We start from the raw sequence: 17789 nt of genomic DNA on the forward strand, positions 1-17789 counted from the left end.
CTTATATATCCCCTGGAATATCCTCACAATGCCGGAAAACTACGGTGACTACCAGACCGAGATCTATGGCCAAGGCGCCTTGCTGGGTCTGAAGCCGAATGTCACCACCGACCCGCGTTTACTCGAGGAGCAGGCGCGAAAGGTGCTGAGCGAGCGCTCTTATAATTATGTTGCAGGTGGCGCTGGTGAGAAGGCCACCATGGACAGTAATCGTCTGGCGTTTCGCCAATGGAAGATGTAGGATTGTCTGGCCTTTTGGCATATATACTACTAGTCCTGTACTGATGTCATCTCCCTGGTATTAGAGTTCCGAAGATGCTGAGGAGAGTTAGTAGATACCCCTTTCCATCCTATTGAGTGATTTTAGAATTAATATACTGTCTAGATGGATAAGCAAGATCTTACAGTGAACATCTTTGGGCAAAATTACCCGACCCCCCTTATCATGGCACCGATAGGCGTCCAAGGCCTATTCCATTCAGACAAGGAGACAGGCTTAGCGGAGGTATGCGCTGAAGTAGGAGTACCTTATACTCTCAGTACCGCCAGTACCAGCTCCATTGAAGAAGTTGCGGCGGCGAATGGGGATGGCAAAAGGTGGTTTCAATTGTACTGGCCTAATGATGATGACATCACTCTTTCTTTGCTGAAGCGCGCAAAAGAAAATGGATTCTCCGTCCTCGTTGTAACGCTAGATACTTGGTCTCTGGCCTGGAGACCGGCAGATTTGGATAACGCCTACATCCCGTTCATCCGCGGCGTCGGAAACCAAGTTGGCTTCTCAGACCCAGTATTCCGGGCTAAATTCGAGAAAGAGACCGGGTCAAATGTTGAGGACGATATCGTCGGAGCATCCAGAGCGTGGATCGGTAATGTTCTGTCAAGTGGACCTCACACCTGGGACCAGATTGCTTTTTTGCGCAAAAATTGGGACGGTCCTATTGTCCTCAAAGGCATCCAGCATGTGGATGACGCGAGACTCGCGCTCGAAGCTGGCTGCGACGGCATCGTAGTTTCCAACCACGGAGGTATGTCATTCGGCTTTCAATTCTTCTATTCTAATATTGTTTGCCACCATCTCAGCTATGGGCTAACCAAGTGCAGGCCGTCAAGTCGATGGGGCTATTGGCTCCTTGGAGGTCCTTCCGGAAATTGTTGATGCAGTTGGCGATAAACTGACTGTGCTATTTGATTCTGGAATTCGAACAGGTGCCGATATCATTAAAGCTCTGTCCCTAGGCGCGAAGGGCGTTCTGGTTGGTAGACCAGCGATTCTCGGCTTGTCTATTGATGGGAAGAACGGGGCCAAAGCCGTTCTCAAGAGCCTTCAGGCCGATCTGTGGCAGAGTATGTCATTAGCAGGAATATGTACTGTGGCGGAATGTACGCGGGATAAAATCAGGAAGGTTCAGTATCCTGGTGACGGCAAAGCCATGTTGTGAACTACACAGTAAATCATACCAGTGCGTATATATAGTAGCAACCGAAACAACGCGAACATGGAGAAACACGTGTTTCTTGCCACAAGGGAACCTTGAATAACAATGAATATTCCACAACACAACATCTGAATCTGTAATGGTCAGGCCCGCCCTCCGATTCAACAACTAGCGCCTGATTGGCATTGGAAGTGGGGTGTTTGTTGGGGGAACACGGGGAATCACATGCGGTTCAACCAAACCACTCTGACTGGTCACTCGCATTATCGCCACCCGGGTCTTCTGACGCAACGCCATATGTTGGATTCCCAAATTCCAGGGCTGACCCTCTTCCTCCATCATTCAAATGGTAGCGCTAGTCCCTCCCTGCCCTATGGCTCAGGAACAAACACTCGGAGAACGTCAAGTGGAATCGAATCCCGCGATTACGTCAATGGCTCGCGATGCCTAGATTATTGGGGTTTGGGCCGAGCTGGAGACAGAATCAAGTCGCGACCACCGAATCCAATAACACCGGGGGCGCGAGCCATGTGCCTGCGAGTTCAGGCACCTCTCTGCTTCCACGGCCTGTCGCTTCCTTGGTCTCGCTCGTCACACAGTCCACTTCTCTATCCCTTCGAATAGGAACTTACTTCGGCGGGGTCGCACTCGATGGGGCAAGGGTCACGACATTGACTGGCTTAGAGCTTAGTCGAACCGTTATCGAAGGAATTCTGACCAGGGCCGGTCGAGATGTTGCTGTTCGAAGTGGCGGAGAGCATGGAAAGGCGGAGGCCGAATCCATACTTGAGAGGAGTGTAAGTCAACTTCCTAGGATCTCTACACTTGTCGCGTGCTCGTGGACTAACCCGGAATCCAGCTTGCTACTTTGCACACGACAATAACGTCCGCGTCGTTCTTCGCTGCTGCATCCTTTCACTTATCCTCTACGACTCTTTCGTCGGCGTCAAACATGTCCCAGGCGCTTCTATCGACTCTCGATGCTATTCTGGGATCTACCGAGTCGTCGCGGGCAATCGCAGCCATAATAACTCTCATCCGAAAAGAGTTCAGTGACCAGAACGGCAATATAGATGGCGAGAAGGTTGGAGTTGGAGATCTATTGGTTGGAACTGTCGGGTTTGCGATGCTTCAACGATGGGGGAGAAAGAGTACAGAGAGATATATCCATGTCAGTGGCGGGCTGGAGACTATATGGGACGTTGTCATTCTCGACAACGGCATCCGAGCTGACGTTCTTGAGATGCACCAAATCCAGCCTATGAACAGCCCGCGTGAAGCCATACAAGACCGGTCGAGACGGTCCTCCTTCATATCTCCGGGAGACACTGACGACAGATTCGATGTTATACAGCGTCCGGAAAGTGCAATCGACGATGGGGAACATCCTACTTCCATTGTCATTCCAGATGGTCAACACGGTATAACTGACGAAGACATCCGACTCTACATAATGAAGCAACTCCCTCGAGGTTGTCGCGCTTCAATCAAAACCGATACTGTGACGGCACAAACAATAACGGTGAACGTTTACGACGACGATGGTGGGGATATCTCTGCTCCTCCAGGCACCATGATGGTTGAAGAAAAGTTTCACGATGTTCCTCACGAGGGCGGCCGGGGGCCAGTCAATAAACGAGCACCAAAGCACACCATCGTGTTTCGCACGGCATTCAACAAGTCTCAAAGTGCCGATGTGAGGCCACCATCAAGGCATCTTATCGGTACACGCGAATTAGGTGACGGCGATGACAGCGACGTGTCTGGGCGAGTTATTGGGCTAGAAGAGTCTGCGATGTCTGATGTCGAACGAACCTTAGAACCGAAGCATCAGAGACTTGATAGTGCACAGCCGAGACAATCATTATCCGTTTTACACCATACGGGGCCGCCGCATAATCCACACAGGGAGACGTCTCAGTCAAATAGACGAGTTTCTGGGTCGGATACAAAAGCGACTTTTGGCAAAGGCTCATTGACTAAATTTGCGCAAAAAGTCAAACCAGTTACGAGCGAAAAGAATGATCAACCAAAACGACAATCCCTGCGATTGCCTTTTCAGCAACCAAGCACCCAATTGTCATCAGGGGCCTCAACACCACGCAATAAGGTCAAAGTGCCGGAAAGGAAGTCCTCGGCACAACCGCATGCAGAAAGGCCTGCGCGACAACCAAACACATGGAGGCAGCCCGTTCCCCCCAAGATCGAAACGTCATTCGCTGCTAATAGAGGGGCCCCAAGAACCCTTACTCAGGACCAGCGAGCACCGCCTGGAGCAGCCACGAATACGCATGGTGGGTCTCGTTCAATGGGCTCAAGAGCCGATTATTATAAAGTACATGAGAAGAGCCAAGAGTCATATATGATGCAGGCGGATACTTATTCTCCATCACGAGAATTACGGCCCTCCTCACCAGCGGCGACAAGAGCTCATGTCCGCAGCAGTAGCTCTTTGTCACTTACGCGATCCGAGTCAGAAAGCACGGTCAATATAGTCCCTGATAAACGACCACCCGCCCACCGAAGGTCTAAATCCTACACATCCAGTATATACTCTCTGGCAACAGCAGGGTCCGATACCTCACTTGTCCTCGCCCACCGTGCACGAAAGAGTGCATATGACGATGCCTCAACTATTCAAGCACTCAATAGGGACGGCCTTGTTCCAGGCATTTTTCCTCAGCGACATTTTGTTCGAAATGTTAGACGCTTCTGTCGATATTCCTCCGCAAGTTATGGAACCAACGCCCTCCAGGTTATGGGTGTACCGCAAGCGCCACAGGGCACCAAACGTGAAAGTATCCACAGTAAAGAGCATCATGAATTTTCCCACCACACTGGGCTTCCAGCGTCTACTATTCTTTTATCATCCTATGTCGACCCTGCAGGTGGATCCAACGCAGCTGGTGAGACTGAAAGCGGCTTTCCTCTCGTCCATTACCTATTTTTGGACCACGAGTCAAAAGCTGTTGTCTTAGCACTTAGAGGGACCTGGGGGTTTGAGGATGTTCTCACTGACATGACGTGCGAATACGACGATTTGGAATGGCAAGGGAAGAGTTGGAAAGTTCACAAGGGAATGCATGCATCTGCGAAGCATCTCTTGATGGGTGGTGGACGAAGAGTTATGATAACGATTAAAGCTGCACTAGAAGAATTTCCAGACTACGGCATCGTGTTATGCGGTCATTCACTAGGTGGAGGAGTGGCGGCCCTTCTTGCAACGATGATATCTGAGCCTACCAACGACCCGTCTCTAGTATCATTCACGACTGCATCCCACTCTACCAAGCAACTTCTCCTTCCGAATGCAAAAAGTACTGAGGACCCTCAAATCGCTTGTTATCTTCCTCCAGGTCGGCCGATTCACGTCTATGCGTACGGACCGCCCGCGACAATGTCACCATTTCTGCGCCGTGCAACACGGGGACTGATAACCACTATCGTCAATGGTGAGGACGTAGTACCGTGCCTTTCTCTTGGGATACTGCATGACATGCATACGACATCATTGGCATTCAAAGGAGACGTCTCGGAGACTAAATCGCACGTCCGCTCCCGCGTTTGGGAGAACATCCGACAGAGTATCGTGAACAAGTTCTATGTCAACGACACACCAATGATGTTAAACGCCGGTGACGGCTTGGGTGAGGATGCCTGGGCATGGAAAACCTTGAAATCCCTCAGGGAATCAATGTGTGCGCCCAAGTTGGTACCACCTGGAGAAGTCTTCGTGGTGGAAACGATGCGAGTCCTACAGCGGAGCGCTTTCACCTCTGATACCAGCGAAGATGGATCTCCGCGTCTGGGTCGCCCTGCAACAAGGGTGCAACTCAAATTCATTCGTGATGTTGAAGCCCGGTTTGGAGAATTACGATTCGGCTCGGGAATGTTTAGTGATCATAACCCGGCACGATATGAAGCTAGCCTCGTGGCTCTTACACGTGGTATTTTAGACGATTGACGTGCTATGACCCTGAATTCTAGATTGCATATACGCTTCTGTTAGAAGATGTCATATTTTCGGATTTATAAGACATATCAATTTCCTTTGTCAAGATACACGGCGCAAAAACTGAGAGAATATGTATATACTCATACCTTTCGCATCTTCTAGTTATATATCACCGGATAAGATTAGACCAAAATACAATTTATCCCGTTCATGGTCGACCCCAAGTAGCACTGGCGGAGTGACCATGAACTAGTGATTAACTAGTTGTACTCGACCCAAGCTTGGCCTGTCTGTAACAGGGATACGCCCCCTCTGGATCTCCGTCCTGTTGTGGAGCAATACTGTGCTCATTCATGTGCAAGGGTGTTGCAACATGTATTTGGTATGTTGTCCGGCAAATTCTTCAAATGTCGTGGATACCGTCGAACTTCGCTGAATCGGCAGTTCACGAGCGCTTGGCCACTTAGAGCGATAGAGTCAACACGCTTATTGGCTTCGACTATCGATGGGAAAGGAGGGTTTAGAGCGGTAGGCATCGGTACTGGCGGAAACCGTCTGTTCGTCGTTTCAACCGCAGAGGCATCTCAAATTCGGCTCCTCTTCCTCATCCTCTCTTATGATCAACGCCCTTTTGCTTCCTTTCTTCGACCTTAGCGTCTAGGTCGCGCATCTGCTTCTCGACAAGTTCTTTCTTCCCAACGAGATTCTGGCGTGTGTTTCGGAGGGATTCGATTCGCTCATCGAGCGTGATTTCCCGGGCCTTTTGTACGTGCTGTGTGCAAGCTGTTAGTCTAGTCCAAATAGACCACAGGATAGGATACATAGAACCATAGCCAGTACGTACTTGAGCAACCTCCCGTTCAGTCTTTATACCAGCGCCGTAGAGTGTCCCGGCAATCGTGGTGGCAGTGACCGCCCCAGCGAGGACTAGTCGTTTCACCTTATGTGGTGAACTAAAGATAGACATGTTGGCTTTACCAAGGAGTTTGAGAATTAGTTTTCCTGCTCCTTATGCAGAAAATAGAGCACGGAGTAATCTAAAACCATCGCGATAGCCCCGACACTGCCGCGCGCCACCGCCTACGGGATCAAGACGTAGATTGGTTCTGCCAGGCAATTGGCGCGTCGCGTCCACGCCTAATCACGAGATAGTTTAACCATCCCGCAACAAAGAATCCAGATCAAAGGAACCCTTGGCCTCCATGGCGAGGTGAAACGGATCGGGACGGCCTCATTTTTACGACCACCCTCCAATGCTCGGTGACTATCGCCAAGGCAGGCTCGTCTGTCAAATTTGAATATGCCTTCCCTGAGCACGGTTCCTCAACGCCGCCAAAGGTCCGATGAGGATGATGAAACTGATGCATCTGCCACGGCGTCCTCCTCCCCCGCTCCCACTCACTCGAGCAACAGCAAACGCCCGAGAATAGAACAAGCGGGAAGTGAATCTGGTGTATCGGAGGCTTCTAATATTGACACCGCGGCTGAAACGGAGGACGAGAATGACAGTGCAGAAGATGACTCCGCAACTGCCACTCAGGCGAATAGCCAGCGCCAGAGTCAGGCCCCAGCAAAACAGTCAAGGAGCGCGGTGAACGGTGTGCAAAATCAGGTTTCGCAGGAAGGGTACAAGCCCGGTGCTATTGTTCGTATCAAAGTCACTGATTTCGTAACCTACACGTCTGCGGAGTTTTTCCCCGGGCCGAAACTGAACATGGTTATTGGGCCAAATGGAACAGGGAAGAGTACGCTCGTTTGTGCTATCTGTCTTGGTCTGGGATGGGGGCCACAGGTATGCTGTATTCTTTTCCTCTTTGTTGTAAAACTTGTGTACTAATGGTTTTGGTTGCAACTACAGCATCTCGGACGCGCGAAGGATATCGGCGAGTTTGTTAAGCACGGATGCAGAGAGGCAACGATTGAAATTGAGCTTGCAGGTGGCCCGAATCACCAGCGGAATCCTGTCATCAGCCGGACGATCAAACGAGAGGGCAACAAAAGCACGTTTACGTTGAATGGAAGACCATCTGGCATGCGAGAAGTATTAAGACTTGCACATTCATTCGCTATTCAAGTCGACAATTTGTGTCAGTTTCTGCCGCAAGATAAAGTTAGCGAATTTGCTGCGCTCACGCCAATTGAGCTGCTTAACTCGACGCAGCGGGCTGCTGCCGGTGCGGAAATGGTGGAGCTACACGAGAATTTGAAAAGCTTACGAGCTGAGCAGAAGAGCCTTCAGTCGAACAACGAAGCTGACCGAGATCTACTTTCGAATCTCGTGGATCGACAAGAAATGCAACGGGCAGATGTCGAAAGGGTCCGTCAGCGAGCGCAGATCAAGAAACAGATTGAAGTGTTAGAAATGGTTCGACCCGTTGTCCACTACAAGGAGCTACATAGGAAATTCAACGCTGCGAAGCAGGAGAGAAGGGACTGTCAGCGCGAACTCGAAGAACTTGAAGCGGAATTGGAGCCCGTAATGAGATCCGTCAAAGAGAAAGAGGGCTACTGCAAGCAAATAGATGACGTGATAAAGCATAAACAGCGAAAGTTTGAGGCCGCAGAAAGAGCAGCTACAGACATCGGGAAGAAAGTCGAACAGTATGAGCAATCCATGAAGGATATGGAAGCCGAAATCGAGGCAGAGAAAAAGAGCTCTGTGAATTATCGGCAGGAAGGGATCAAAATTACGCAGACAATTAACCGGCTCAACCGACAACTGAACGAAGAGCCCATTGAATTTGATGCTAATTGGTACAACGACCAGATTGTAAGTGTAGAAACAGAAACCATAAATGGTCAACCCGTGTTGCTAATTGCTACACAAACAGAGAGAAAAACGAAGGAAACAAAGAGATTTCGAAGAAAAAGGAGACGAGATCAAGGGGCGCCGACGACCGTTACAGGAAAAACTCGCCGAAACAACGCGTCTCTTAAACCAGGCCGAGCAACAATTGCAAGGCATTGACTCGCAGGCTGGGCAACAAGAGAGGAAGCTCCAGCAAGCATCCCAGGATTCCTACAAAGCTTACAAGTGGCTCTTGAATAATCAAGACAAATTCGAGCAAGAAGTTTTCGGTCCTCCAATTGTCACTTGCTCCATCAAGGATTCAAGGTACACAAACCATGTTGAGTCATTGTTGCAGAGAACAGACTATACGGCTTTCACGGTCCAAAGTCGGAATGATTTTAGGACTCTGCAAAGACATTTAAACCGCGACATGAATCTCCATGATATCAGTATCAGAACATCTTCTGTTCGTCTCAGAAATCTCCAAGCTCCATTGCATGACGACGAGCTGAGAAATATGGGCTTTCAAGGTTGGGCAAAGGACTTTCTCAACGGTCCGGAGCCTGTACTTGCGATGCTGTGTAGCGAGAATAGGCTGCACCAGACACCAGTCAGTCTGAGAGACATCTCTGATCAAACATACACAGCCTTGGAAAACAGCTCAATTACATCATGGGTGGCGGGTAAACAGGCCTACCAAATTGTGCGACGACGAGAGTACGGTCCCGGAGCTTCGTCCACCCGCGTACGACAAGTACGGCCAGCTAAGGTCTGGACCTCCCAACCTGTTGACACATCAGCAAAGGGAACATTGCAGGCAAGGATTCAAGAGTTGAAGGATGACATCAAAATAGTCAAGGAGGCAATTGAATCCGACAGAGCAAGCTTGACTGAACTTGGTCGGGAGTACGAAAAGGCCCAAAGGGAAAGGGTCAGTTTGCAATATTTGTACTATTTACCGAAGTAGGTTTTGCTAACTTCCGCTTAGGATGAACTTGAACGCGAAAAGGCAGAGAAGCAAACTGCCTACACCAACTTCAGAGCCATCCCAGAACGAATACGTAAGTCATACCGTTTCCGTTCATGTCCAAACCGCTAACAGGACGCAACAGGCCAACAAGAAGCCAAGAAAAAATCAAACGATGACTATTTTGCAACGATCAGGGCCAAGGTCATGGATATTCGCAATAAGCAGGATCAGCTATCTATTGAAAAGGCTGAAGCAGTCATAGAATACGCGGTATGGGATTTGGCGAGTTCGAAGATGAATTAACACTAATGGTAAACAGGATGCGGTTGAGACACTTCGTAAACTTGAAGAGGAAGTGATCAAGTTGACAATGTGGAAGGTCGAAGGAATTTCTGACCTGGAAATCCTGAAAGGCCGTACTAGCGACCATAACGAGAGGCTCAAGGCTAAGGCCGAAGAGGTCAAGCAAAAGAGTCAAGAAGTTGCGGAAATGGCGCAGGAAACCAAGAGAGTCGGAAATGAGGCAAGGAAGGTTGCGGCGCATCTCAAGGAGAACCCCGAGCTGGAGGAAATGGGCAAGCAGATATACGACAGCCACACCGTGACCGAACTGGAAGCCGAAATCGATTCAGAAAAGGCGCGCCTTGAACTCACCCACGGAGGCCCTTCGAATGTGGTTCAAGAGTTTGAAGAGCGTGAACGGCAAATCGAGCGTTTACGCGGGAAACTTACGGATTTCCAAAACAAGCTTGCGGACTTCAACCATGCGATCAACGAGATCAGAGGCAAATGGGAGCCAAGACTAGATGCTATTATCAAGAGCGTTAGCGACGCATTCTCGGACTCTTTCGCGCGCATCGGCTGCGCTGGTCAGGTCTCCTTGGACAAGGCAGGCGAAGAGCTAGGACCAGATGGCCAGCCAAGCGGGAACGAGTTCGACCAATGGTCCATCCAGGTGCACGTCAAGTTTCGAGAGCACGAGAGCTTGTCTCTTCTGGATTCGCATCGCCAATCTGGTGGAGAGCGAGCCGTCAGCACAATATTCTACCTCATGGCCCTGCAGTCTCTCTCCGCATCGCCATTCCGTGTTGTCGACGAGATTAACCAAGGAATGGATCCGCGGAACGAACGCATGGTCCACGAGCGCCTCGTCGATATCGCATGCGCCCCGAGCGAAGACGGCAGCGGCGGCGGGCAGTACTTCCTCATCACGCCCAAGCTACTCAGCGGCCTCGTCTATAAACCCGGTATGAGAGTTCTATGCATCGTCAGCGGTGAACATATGCCCGGGGATCACAACCTCATTGACTTCGGTACGGCTGTGAAAAACATGCGAGCCATTACCGCGCGGTCAAAGGGGAAAGAGAGAGCCATTGACGGCACTGCTTCGCGGTCGACTGTTGCTACTTAAATTTCTCCCTCCCCCTTCTCTCTCTCTTTCTTTCTCGTCGGGCTGGTGTTTCACGGATATGCGATAGATATAGGGGTCGCTTATTGTATTTAGGTTCAGTTCTTGTCCATAGTTCACTGTGATACCTGAAGGGCTTTCTTGGAGTTAACAAGGGAGGCTATTATTATGGAACAAACAATCAATTTCACGTCAGATCAAGGTTTAAATCCGAAGTCATAAGTACCAGGCTTGTCACGCCATCACCTAAGCTGCTTCATTCCACTGTCGGCCAAGAATACCTAACAGGGAGGCCGTTCCTTCCGTCCTCAGATGGTCGAGTTTGTTATGGCAACGCTCCTTCCTATTATGCGTAAACATCCGGGCAATCACGCCTTCCACAAGTTAGGAATCAAAGGTTACCTACGTAGGGAGTCAGGATGGACGCGGGGCCCGGACAAACCGGCCTCCAATTGACTTGAGGCTTTGCTCTTCCATTCCTACTGAACCATCTGAAAATGATAGATAATCAGTCCAAAACACGCCGTCAACTACAGTCAGGGGTCCACAGGCTCATCACTACAGCTCATTTACAATATGCAATCGAAGTGTAAAGTTGATAGTCTTTTTGATTCATTTCTTCTTCCGAGGTTGAGGTAGTAAGGAAAAGGGGGTCATTCATGTCACATCATCATTGAAACAAAGGAAATATGACAAAATGAAAAATAAAGACATTTACATACCGGCTAGACATGCCTGGGGCTGGGGCCCGGCGCCCTAACCTAGTCTAGCCTGGTGGTTCGCCTTCGTTTCATTGCTCCTCCGGTATGCATACCGTGCATATTATGCAATATGCATTTGAAACATCCTTTCCTGACCTGACATGAGGATGCCCGGATTTTCTCCCGAGGGTAAAATTGATTGTGTACAAAATATACAAGAGTAGAAGAGAAGTAGTGGGAGAAATGCAAAGTAAATAGATTTGGAACTGGATATGTTGTATGGTGCCCAGACAAATCCGAAACTGAATCCAAATCCAAATCCAAATCCGTATCCGTATCCCCGTGACACCTGACACCGGTGCAGAACATGAACATCGATCAAATGAACAGAACATGAGAGGGTATCATGAAATGAGATAAACAAGTCAAGAGGAAATTATTGTAGGTTGAGAAGAGGCGGTGCTTTTTCAAGAGTATGCGAGTATGACATCTCGCCCGCCAGAGGTTGTGATGGATATGTGCTTTTTTATTCTTGTTTCTTTGTTTTTAAACCATTGCAGTAGCGACGGCGCGGCCGGTGTGGCAGCCGCGTTCGTGGCGCTTCATATTGCTTCGCACGCTGAAGGCTTTCCCGCACCCGGCATGTGTGCAGCGGAAGGGCTTCTCGCCGGTATGGCTGTGAGAGTGAATGCGCAGGCTGGAGGGTCGTGAGAAGGCCTTGTGGCATGTGCGGCAGATATATCGGTCATGGTTCTGCTGGTAGGGTGTGTTGGTTGATGGTGGGAAGTAGTGGTGGTGCTGCCAGGCCGGTGTTACTGGGGAGATCATCGGCTGGTGGTGTGATGAAGGTGGTGGCGGGGGAGGAGCGCCTTGATATGCGCCGGAGGAGGCTGGGCGCTGGTAGTACATGTTTGATGGCGATGGCTCAACGGGAGATGAGTAGGAAGGAACGCTTGGAGCTGGAGAGGCGTAGGGCCCCGGAGCGTGGTGGTGAGGCGCGGAGCCTTGGCTTGAGATGGATGACCTGTCGGTTGGGCTTGCCAGAGTCACCGGTGGTTGAGGGTACTCGGTCTTGACCATCTGGTTTGTTGCGGATGAGATTGAGCTGGACGGCGAGTGGGTAGTGCTGTGGAAGCCAGAGCCGGGACGCAATGGCGGAGTGGGAGGCAAACGGACTGGAGCGGCGCCAGACTGTGTCTTTTCGAAAACTGGCCGCGCATCCAGGTCGCGCTGTGAAGGAGAGCTCAACCGTTGGCGCTCTGCTTGATGTGTTAGTTATCAGTCGGGACGCTGGCACAGGGAAGCTTTCGAAGCCTTACTTGCTGCATGTGTTGATGCGCCATCAGCACTGTCAAGAAGCGAAGAGATAGATGGCAGCGAACAGCGAGGTGCCTTGTCCTCGACTGGAGGAGACAGCGGCGCCTGTGAGCGGAAAGCTGACGCTGAAGGGAAGAAGGAGCCGGGTTCAAAGGCAGGAGGGCTATATCTCGATTTGACAGTCATGGCGGGCTCGGCACCCGGCTGGGAGATGAGGCTGGCGAGATCCATGGTGTCGAGAGGCAATGGGTAGCAGTGTTGGAGGAGGCCGGGAAGTGGACGGGCTGGACGGGTTAAAGTAGCAGAAAACGTGGCGACGAGGGAACAAGGTCAGGATATAATATAAGATGGAGCCGACGCTATCCAGACGCACCCAGATGTATGGAGTGGGGAGAGGGAACAGGGGGGGGGAGAACAACGAGGTTTATAGACCCGGGCAGCGAGATGAGGTGGGGAGCAAATGAAAGAATTCAGAAAAATAAAATAAAATGCCTGAAAATAGAAATAAAATAAAATGCAGCAGGAGGATCGCCCCAAGGCTGATTTGCGCAGGCTGATGGGCCGCCGTCGTGGAAATGACTCGGGAAGGCGGACTGTGGAGAGAGCCGATTCGGAGCTTTTAGACGATTACAGTACCGTAAGCACAGTACGCCGCCAACTGAGACTCGGTCCAAAGCTTAATTGAGGCGCGGTGGAGCCTGTACCGCGTCCCCGCTAGTAATAGATTACGCCCCTTGACACGCGAGAATGAGACCAATTCCTCAGGCAGTCGCTCGGTCTCACCCTCACGCTCAACAATCAGCAATCAGCATCCTTCAGAAATTAAAATCCCTTCATTATTATGGATTCCATCAAACGTCCAAGGAATCCAACGCAATCTCCTTGTGTAGATCTGCCCGGAAGGAGGCCAGGTTCGAGCCGTGGCAACTTGCAAGGCCGCGACGGACGACTACGTACATTATTAATGGATCTCGACAGGCGGCGTCGTGAGCGATGATCGGTGGGTGGGCTCGCTCCGTTTCTGGTCTTACCTGTCACAACGATCCCATGCCCCGTTAACGGCTGATCGTTGCCGCACGATCACGTCTTTGCTGAGAACCTGATCTCGTCTCGCAAAAGGCCGCCCGCCGATCGCCCTTGTGTTTCGTGGCTGGGTGGCCAGTGACCGGTCGTGTGGCCTGCTGGTGTCCGTATGCAACCTCACTTCGGTTTCAATCATCGACTCTGGCCATCGTTCTCGAGTTCCTAACTTCCTGCCTTATTGCTCTCGCTGCTAATCCATGATCGACGCGTCGTATCATCGTCCTTGGGCGATCAAGCGCTGTGAAGCTCCTGCTGGACAAACAAGGGGGAGACTGTTCTTGGAATGGAAGTGCCTCCGTTCCCATCATCATCAACCAAGCCTCTGGTGTTCGGTGGCAGCTCCAGCTTGGGCTTGGGCCACGCTTGGCGAGGCCACCGGGAAGGGAATCTGGGAACGATTTCCATCCGCTGCATCCTTCGCTTGGGGGCCAAGTCACTTAGCGAGCAGCCTGCAGCCGTCGTGAGCGAACCGGAGATTATCTTCGAGTGGAAACGATAATCAGAAAATAAAGGAGGTTCCTCGCCGGACCAAGGTCCAGATTAAGGTTAGCGTCGACTGCTCCGATGGCCAAGGCCTCGCATCCGTATGACTTTGGTCGCTTTCAGTGCTCCCTCACTATGACGTTGCCTATCTGGAAATGGGGGGACCTGGGCTCTGGATGGTCTTGCAAGCCGACAGGCAATATCAAAGAAATTCTATCCTCCGTCCTCTGTATATTACCTTGGTCTCGGCTAATTGATCACCAAGCTCTCTGGCCCTTCAATACAACAACGTCCATTGGGATCGACTTCGTCACAAGCGTTCAGACGACATTTCGCGCAGTCCAGACCTTGGGCTGATTTCCACGAGTTCCTCCCTGTCCACTTGTGGGAGAGGGGCCAACTGGCATCATCCCTGGTTCAAGGCTTGGCTCTACCCGAGTTTCTTATCCACATGTCCTGAGCCTCGGCGGAGAACCAAGAGTCGACGAAAGTGGCTATGGAGACGAGCAAGACTGACTGCACCAGACCTCCGATCACTGACCAGACTAATGGGAGATCATCAGCCCGGAACCCGAATTATCAATCAGAAAAGCATATTCCTGTAGCATTCCATTCAAGACATGAGGGTGGTCTCTACTGTTTCACCCTGCATACTCAAAAGCAGCCTGTTCCAGTGTCCTTCGGTCGCTTCTGTTTTGCGTAATTCATTTCCGTGGATTGTCCCGATCATGATCGTCAGCTTCCGCCTTGAACCGGCCTAGTGACTGCGACGGCGTTCCTTCCTCAATCTTCAGTCACCCAACACCGCAAGTAGTCACGGGAGACACCCGTTGCGCTGGCTGCTGGGTCGGCTTCCTGTCTCAAACGCTAGCTGTGAATCATGGGAATCCCAGTGATCCTCAGTTTTCGGAGTATACTCCGGGAGTTCCTTCTACGCGAGATAATAATCTTCTTTCTGTGATCCTTGGTCTGGATGGATACGAGCTGATCCAGGGGACCGCACTCCGTACTTTACGAAGGCAAAAGCAAAGGAAAAGCCCCCAACCCTCGCACTCAATCGTATGCGATTAACGGATGTTTCCCCATCCCAAACCTTAATAAACGATCTCAAAGGGAAGCGAATCTTACGGCCCAATTATCAGGATGCATCAGCTTCGCCTTGTCTGCATCAGCTGCAAAAAAAATGTCGCTATAATTATTATCACTTATTCTCCTGGCGACCTGGCCGCACCTTTCAGCAGGAAAACCTTGACTCCAATGTCTTCGGGCCCTCATACTATTTTTATCTAATTGGTTGATCGACTTGAAAACAATAATAATTCTGAAGTTGTTCTTCTGCCGTCCGTTCGACCCCACTGCTCGATAGTAACTAGTCAGTGATACTGATGACTCGATGAGGTTTCGGGGAGGACACCAAAGATTTAGCTTCCTCCGCGCATAAGGCCCGCAAATCAGCCGTCTCCAGAAACCGACCACAAAGATTGTTTTCGCGTCCATGGAGCCACCGGACGGAGCCAGAGTGGACTGAGAGGGCCGGGGAGGTCCAGAAAAAACGTGGGAAATTGCGCAAGGCGCAGCGCAGTCAGCGGTCATGGATTCGAGAACCCAATTCCTTGGTCCAGAGTCACACAGGAGTTCTGCGCCAGTCACACAACCTGCCTGAAGGAACTCGAGGCAGAAGCGAGGTTGCACAACGGTCAAGATGACTGGCAAGCTGACACAGATCATTCCTCTCATTCGCAATGGATGCTCGATCGAGTGAGATACGATAATAATACGATCGGAGTGCCGAGTTTTTCCTGCCGGATGCATAGTCTCATCATCCCATGTAGTGAAAAAGAAATTATACCAAGAGCAAACATCACATTCACAGGCGTTGTTGGAACTTGGTCAGATTTATTCTCGCGCCCACCAATAATATTGGTCAAATATCAGATGTCGTTCGTGAGTTGGGCGATCCACTAGCATTAGTACAGGTTCCAGTTCCTTTTTCAACCGACGACTGGCAGCGATACGTACGACGGTGAATCTCAAGTTCTCGACTTTCGAGAATGGTGATCACCATCACGGATCGCGGTGATCGCTTGTCGCGAGACACTTCGTTTCATGAAATGCAACGAACCGAACCGTTCAAAGCGAACCAAGTCCAGGCCAATTGCGTACGCGTTTCCAGTTTCCTCTCCCGGTGGACAAACAGAGTGGCCCTTTGGAACTCCAAGTTAGGTACCGAGACACGAGGCCTGTACCAGATCTCCCTCATGGGTCGTCGCCATCCCGACTCCCGAGTAACCACGGAACAGGCACTATGGACTCTGGTGGGTGATGCTCAGGCTCAAAGATCTTCGTGCCAGATTTCGCTTATTCGCTCTGACAACTTAATTAAGATTACTGCTACTATTAATATTCCGCTTTGGCGCTCTTCCGACCGAAAGGGGAAGCGGGAGTCGAAGCCTGGGGCTGTTGACGTCAAAATATTGGATATGGGATCCTCTCACGGATCCAATGCATGCCTCAGAAATTCGGCATATCTTAGAAAAAGCAAAGGGAAGGGAATCGGGGGATTCGGACTGAATAGAAGTGTATACTTTTGTGAACCAGAGGTGAACTTATCCTTCAGAAAGGCATCAGCCGGTAATCAGCCGGTGGCCCCGGTAGCGCTACAATATCTCCAACTAGACCAAAAAGGGATTCCCGAGATTCAGCAGTCGAACTCGATTGCGATGCATGACGATCATTCCAACGCCTTCAAACGTCCAGCTTTGACCGCCGATTTTAGTGCACGGTTTTGTGCTCGGATGAGCTACTGCGACTCGCCTAGTGGGCACTCATCATCTCGCCTTCTTCCCCTTCTCCAACCCTCCTAGCCTCGACTAAATTCGGACTAGTGAAGGCTCCGGACCAGATAATCAGGCGTCGCTACTGTAGGAGCTGTCTCCGAGACTATCGACGATGAAACGCCTTATAGCTGCCATCAATTGAATAGCGCAACGGTCCCGGTTTCTTCCACGGCGCTGCTTCCTGAACGGGAGCCTGCCTTATCTTCAGGATTGTCAAAGTACCAGGATGAATCATGTTTATGTTTTTATGGTGCGGAATAGTGCAGGGGTAAAAAAAGAAAACATCAGCAATAGTGCCAGATCCGTCATGAGATCGAATCTTAAAAGGTTCTCGCTTGGAAAAGCCCCAAAAGGATAAGCCTCGCACGACCCAAGCCTTCGCACAGTGCGACTGTGCGAGAGAAACCATGTCGGTTGCTGTCGTTCACTGTCCAGTTTGCATCGAGATACAGAATAGGCTTGCGGTAAGATCCATTATGATAAGCGTCGATCAGTAGGAGAAGCAGAAGGAAAGTGAACCCGGTCTATGTTTCAGGTTTCAGGAGTTGATCAGGAGACAAAGCCAAGCCTGTGCCGCCACGCGTGATGAGAGCAAGGCGTCTCCTGCCACGCGCAAGCGTATTACGGGATCGACGTCTCCCGCCTCCCTTTCCCCCCTGCATGTCCAATCACATTTTCCGGTTTCAGAATCAATCTCGGCTCTCAGCTGTAACCGATGTTACACACTGACACCGTCCACAACAAAGACTCCAGCGACAAACACATGGAGCCACGGCCGGAGGCTGTTATGCGGCGGATCACCACA

At 50.7% G+C, this 17789-nt stretch overlaps 7 protein-coding genes across 7 annotated transcripts; 4 read left to right on the forward strand and 3 right to left on the reverse strand.

Annotated features, from left to right (window-relative positions):
* Window positions 1–28: 28 nt before the first annotated feature.
* On the forward strand, window positions 29–1442 carry ASPSYDRAFT_60070 (lactate 2-monooxygenase; the record flags this gene model as incomplete). The annotated part of the gene is made up of 4 exons (XM_040849794.1): window positions 29–237; window positions 306–327; window positions 386–1028; window positions 1105–1442. The coding sequence occupies 4 exons, from the start codon at window positions 29–31 to the stop codon at window positions 1440–1442; spliced, it is 1212 nt and encodes a 403-aa protein (XP_040699706.1).
* Window positions 1443–1882: 440 nt separating this feature from the next.
* ASPSYDRAFT_60071 (lipase family protein) lies at window positions 1883–5403 on the forward strand (the record flags this gene model as incomplete). Its single annotated transcript, XM_040849795.1, has 2 exons — window positions 1883–2236; window positions 2299–5403. 2 exons carry the CDS (start codon window positions 1883–1885, stop codon window positions 5401–5403), a joined length of 3459 nt encoding a protein of 1152 aa, XP_040699707.1.
* Window positions 5404–5998: 595 nt separating this feature from the next.
* ASPSYDRAFT_157566 (uncharacterized protein) lies at window positions 5999–6361 on the reverse strand (the record flags this gene model as incomplete). Its single annotated transcript, XM_040842649.1, has 2 exons — window positions 5999–6166; window positions 6239–6361. 2 exons carry the CDS (start codon window positions 6359–6361, stop codon window positions 5999–6001), a joined length of 291 nt encoding a protein of 96 aa, XP_040699708.1.
* A 192-nt stretch (window positions 6362–6553) lies between these two features.
* Window positions 6554–10789, forward strand: ASPSYDRAFT_48184 (DNA repair ATPase SMC5). Its single transcript, XM_040847578.1, has 6 exons — window positions 6554–7186; window positions 7253–8164; window positions 8226–9116; window positions 9174–9246; window positions 9298–9425; window positions 9475–10789. Exons 1-6 carry the CDS (start codon window positions 6695–6697, stop codon window positions 10564–10566), a joined length of 3588 nt encoding a protein of 1195 aa, XP_040699709.1. The 5' UTR covers window positions 6554–6694; the 3' UTR covers window positions 10567–10789.
* A 1021-nt stretch (window positions 10790–11810) lies between these two features.
* On the reverse strand, window positions 11811–12812 carry ASPSYDRAFT_33917 (uncharacterized protein; the record flags this gene model as incomplete). The annotated part of the gene is made up of 2 exons (XM_040845160.1): window positions 11811–12523; window positions 12584–12812. The coding sequence occupies 2 exons, from the start codon at window positions 12810–12812 to the stop codon at window positions 11811–11813; spliced, it is 942 nt and encodes a 313-aa protein (XP_040699710.1).
* A 2067-nt stretch (window positions 12813–14879) lies between these two features.
* On the reverse strand, window positions 14880–16079 carry ASPSYDRAFT_391068 (uncharacterized protein). Its single transcript, XM_040845830.1, has one exon. The coding sequence runs from the start codon at window positions 15957–15959 to the stop codon at window positions 15255–15257; it is 705 nt and encodes a 234-aa protein (XP_040699711.1). The 5' UTR covers window positions 15960–16079; the 3' UTR covers window positions 14880–15254.
* A 119-nt stretch (window positions 16080–16198) lies between these two features.
* On the forward strand, window positions 16199–17011 carry ASPSYDRAFT_33918 (uncharacterized protein; the record flags this gene model as incomplete). The annotated part of the gene is made up of 1 exon (XM_040845161.1): window positions 16199–17011. The coding sequence occupies one exon, from the start codon at window positions 16199–16201 to the stop codon at window positions 17009–17011; it is 813 nt and encodes a 270-aa protein (XP_040699712.1).
* Between the last annotated feature and the right edge of the window lie 778 nt (window positions 17012–17789).

This window comes from Aspergillus sydowii, assembly GCF_001890705.1.
Source record: "Aspergillus sydowii CBS 593.65 unplaced genomic scaffold ASPSYscaffold_10, whole genome shotgun sequence".
Classification (NCBI taxonomy): domain Eukaryota; kingdom Fungi; phylum Ascomycota; class Eurotiomycetes; order Eurotiales; family Aspergillaceae; genus Aspergillus; species Aspergillus sydowii.

What these genes read in the sequence shown, in the direction of transcription:
- ASPSYDRAFT_391068 (XM_040845830.1), bottom strand. Translation starts at nt 15,959, where the DNA reads ATGCATCCGGCAGGAAAAACTCGGCACTCCGATCGTATTATTATCGTA.
- ASPSYDRAFT_48184 (XM_040847578.1), top strand. Translation starts at nt 6,695, where the DNA reads ATGCCTTCCCTGAGCACGGTTCCTCAACGCCGCCAAAGGTCCGATGAG. An exon ending in AAAAGGCCCAAAGGGAAAGG is followed by an intron (nt 9,117 to 9,173) that starts GTCAGTTTGCAA and finishes ACTTCCGCTTAG; the next exon opens with GATGAACTTGAACGCGAAAA. An exon ending in AAGCAGTCATAGAATACGCG is followed by an intron (nt 9,426 to 9,474) that starts GTATGGGATTTG and finishes AATGGTAAACAG; the next exon opens with GATGCGGTTGAGACACTTCG.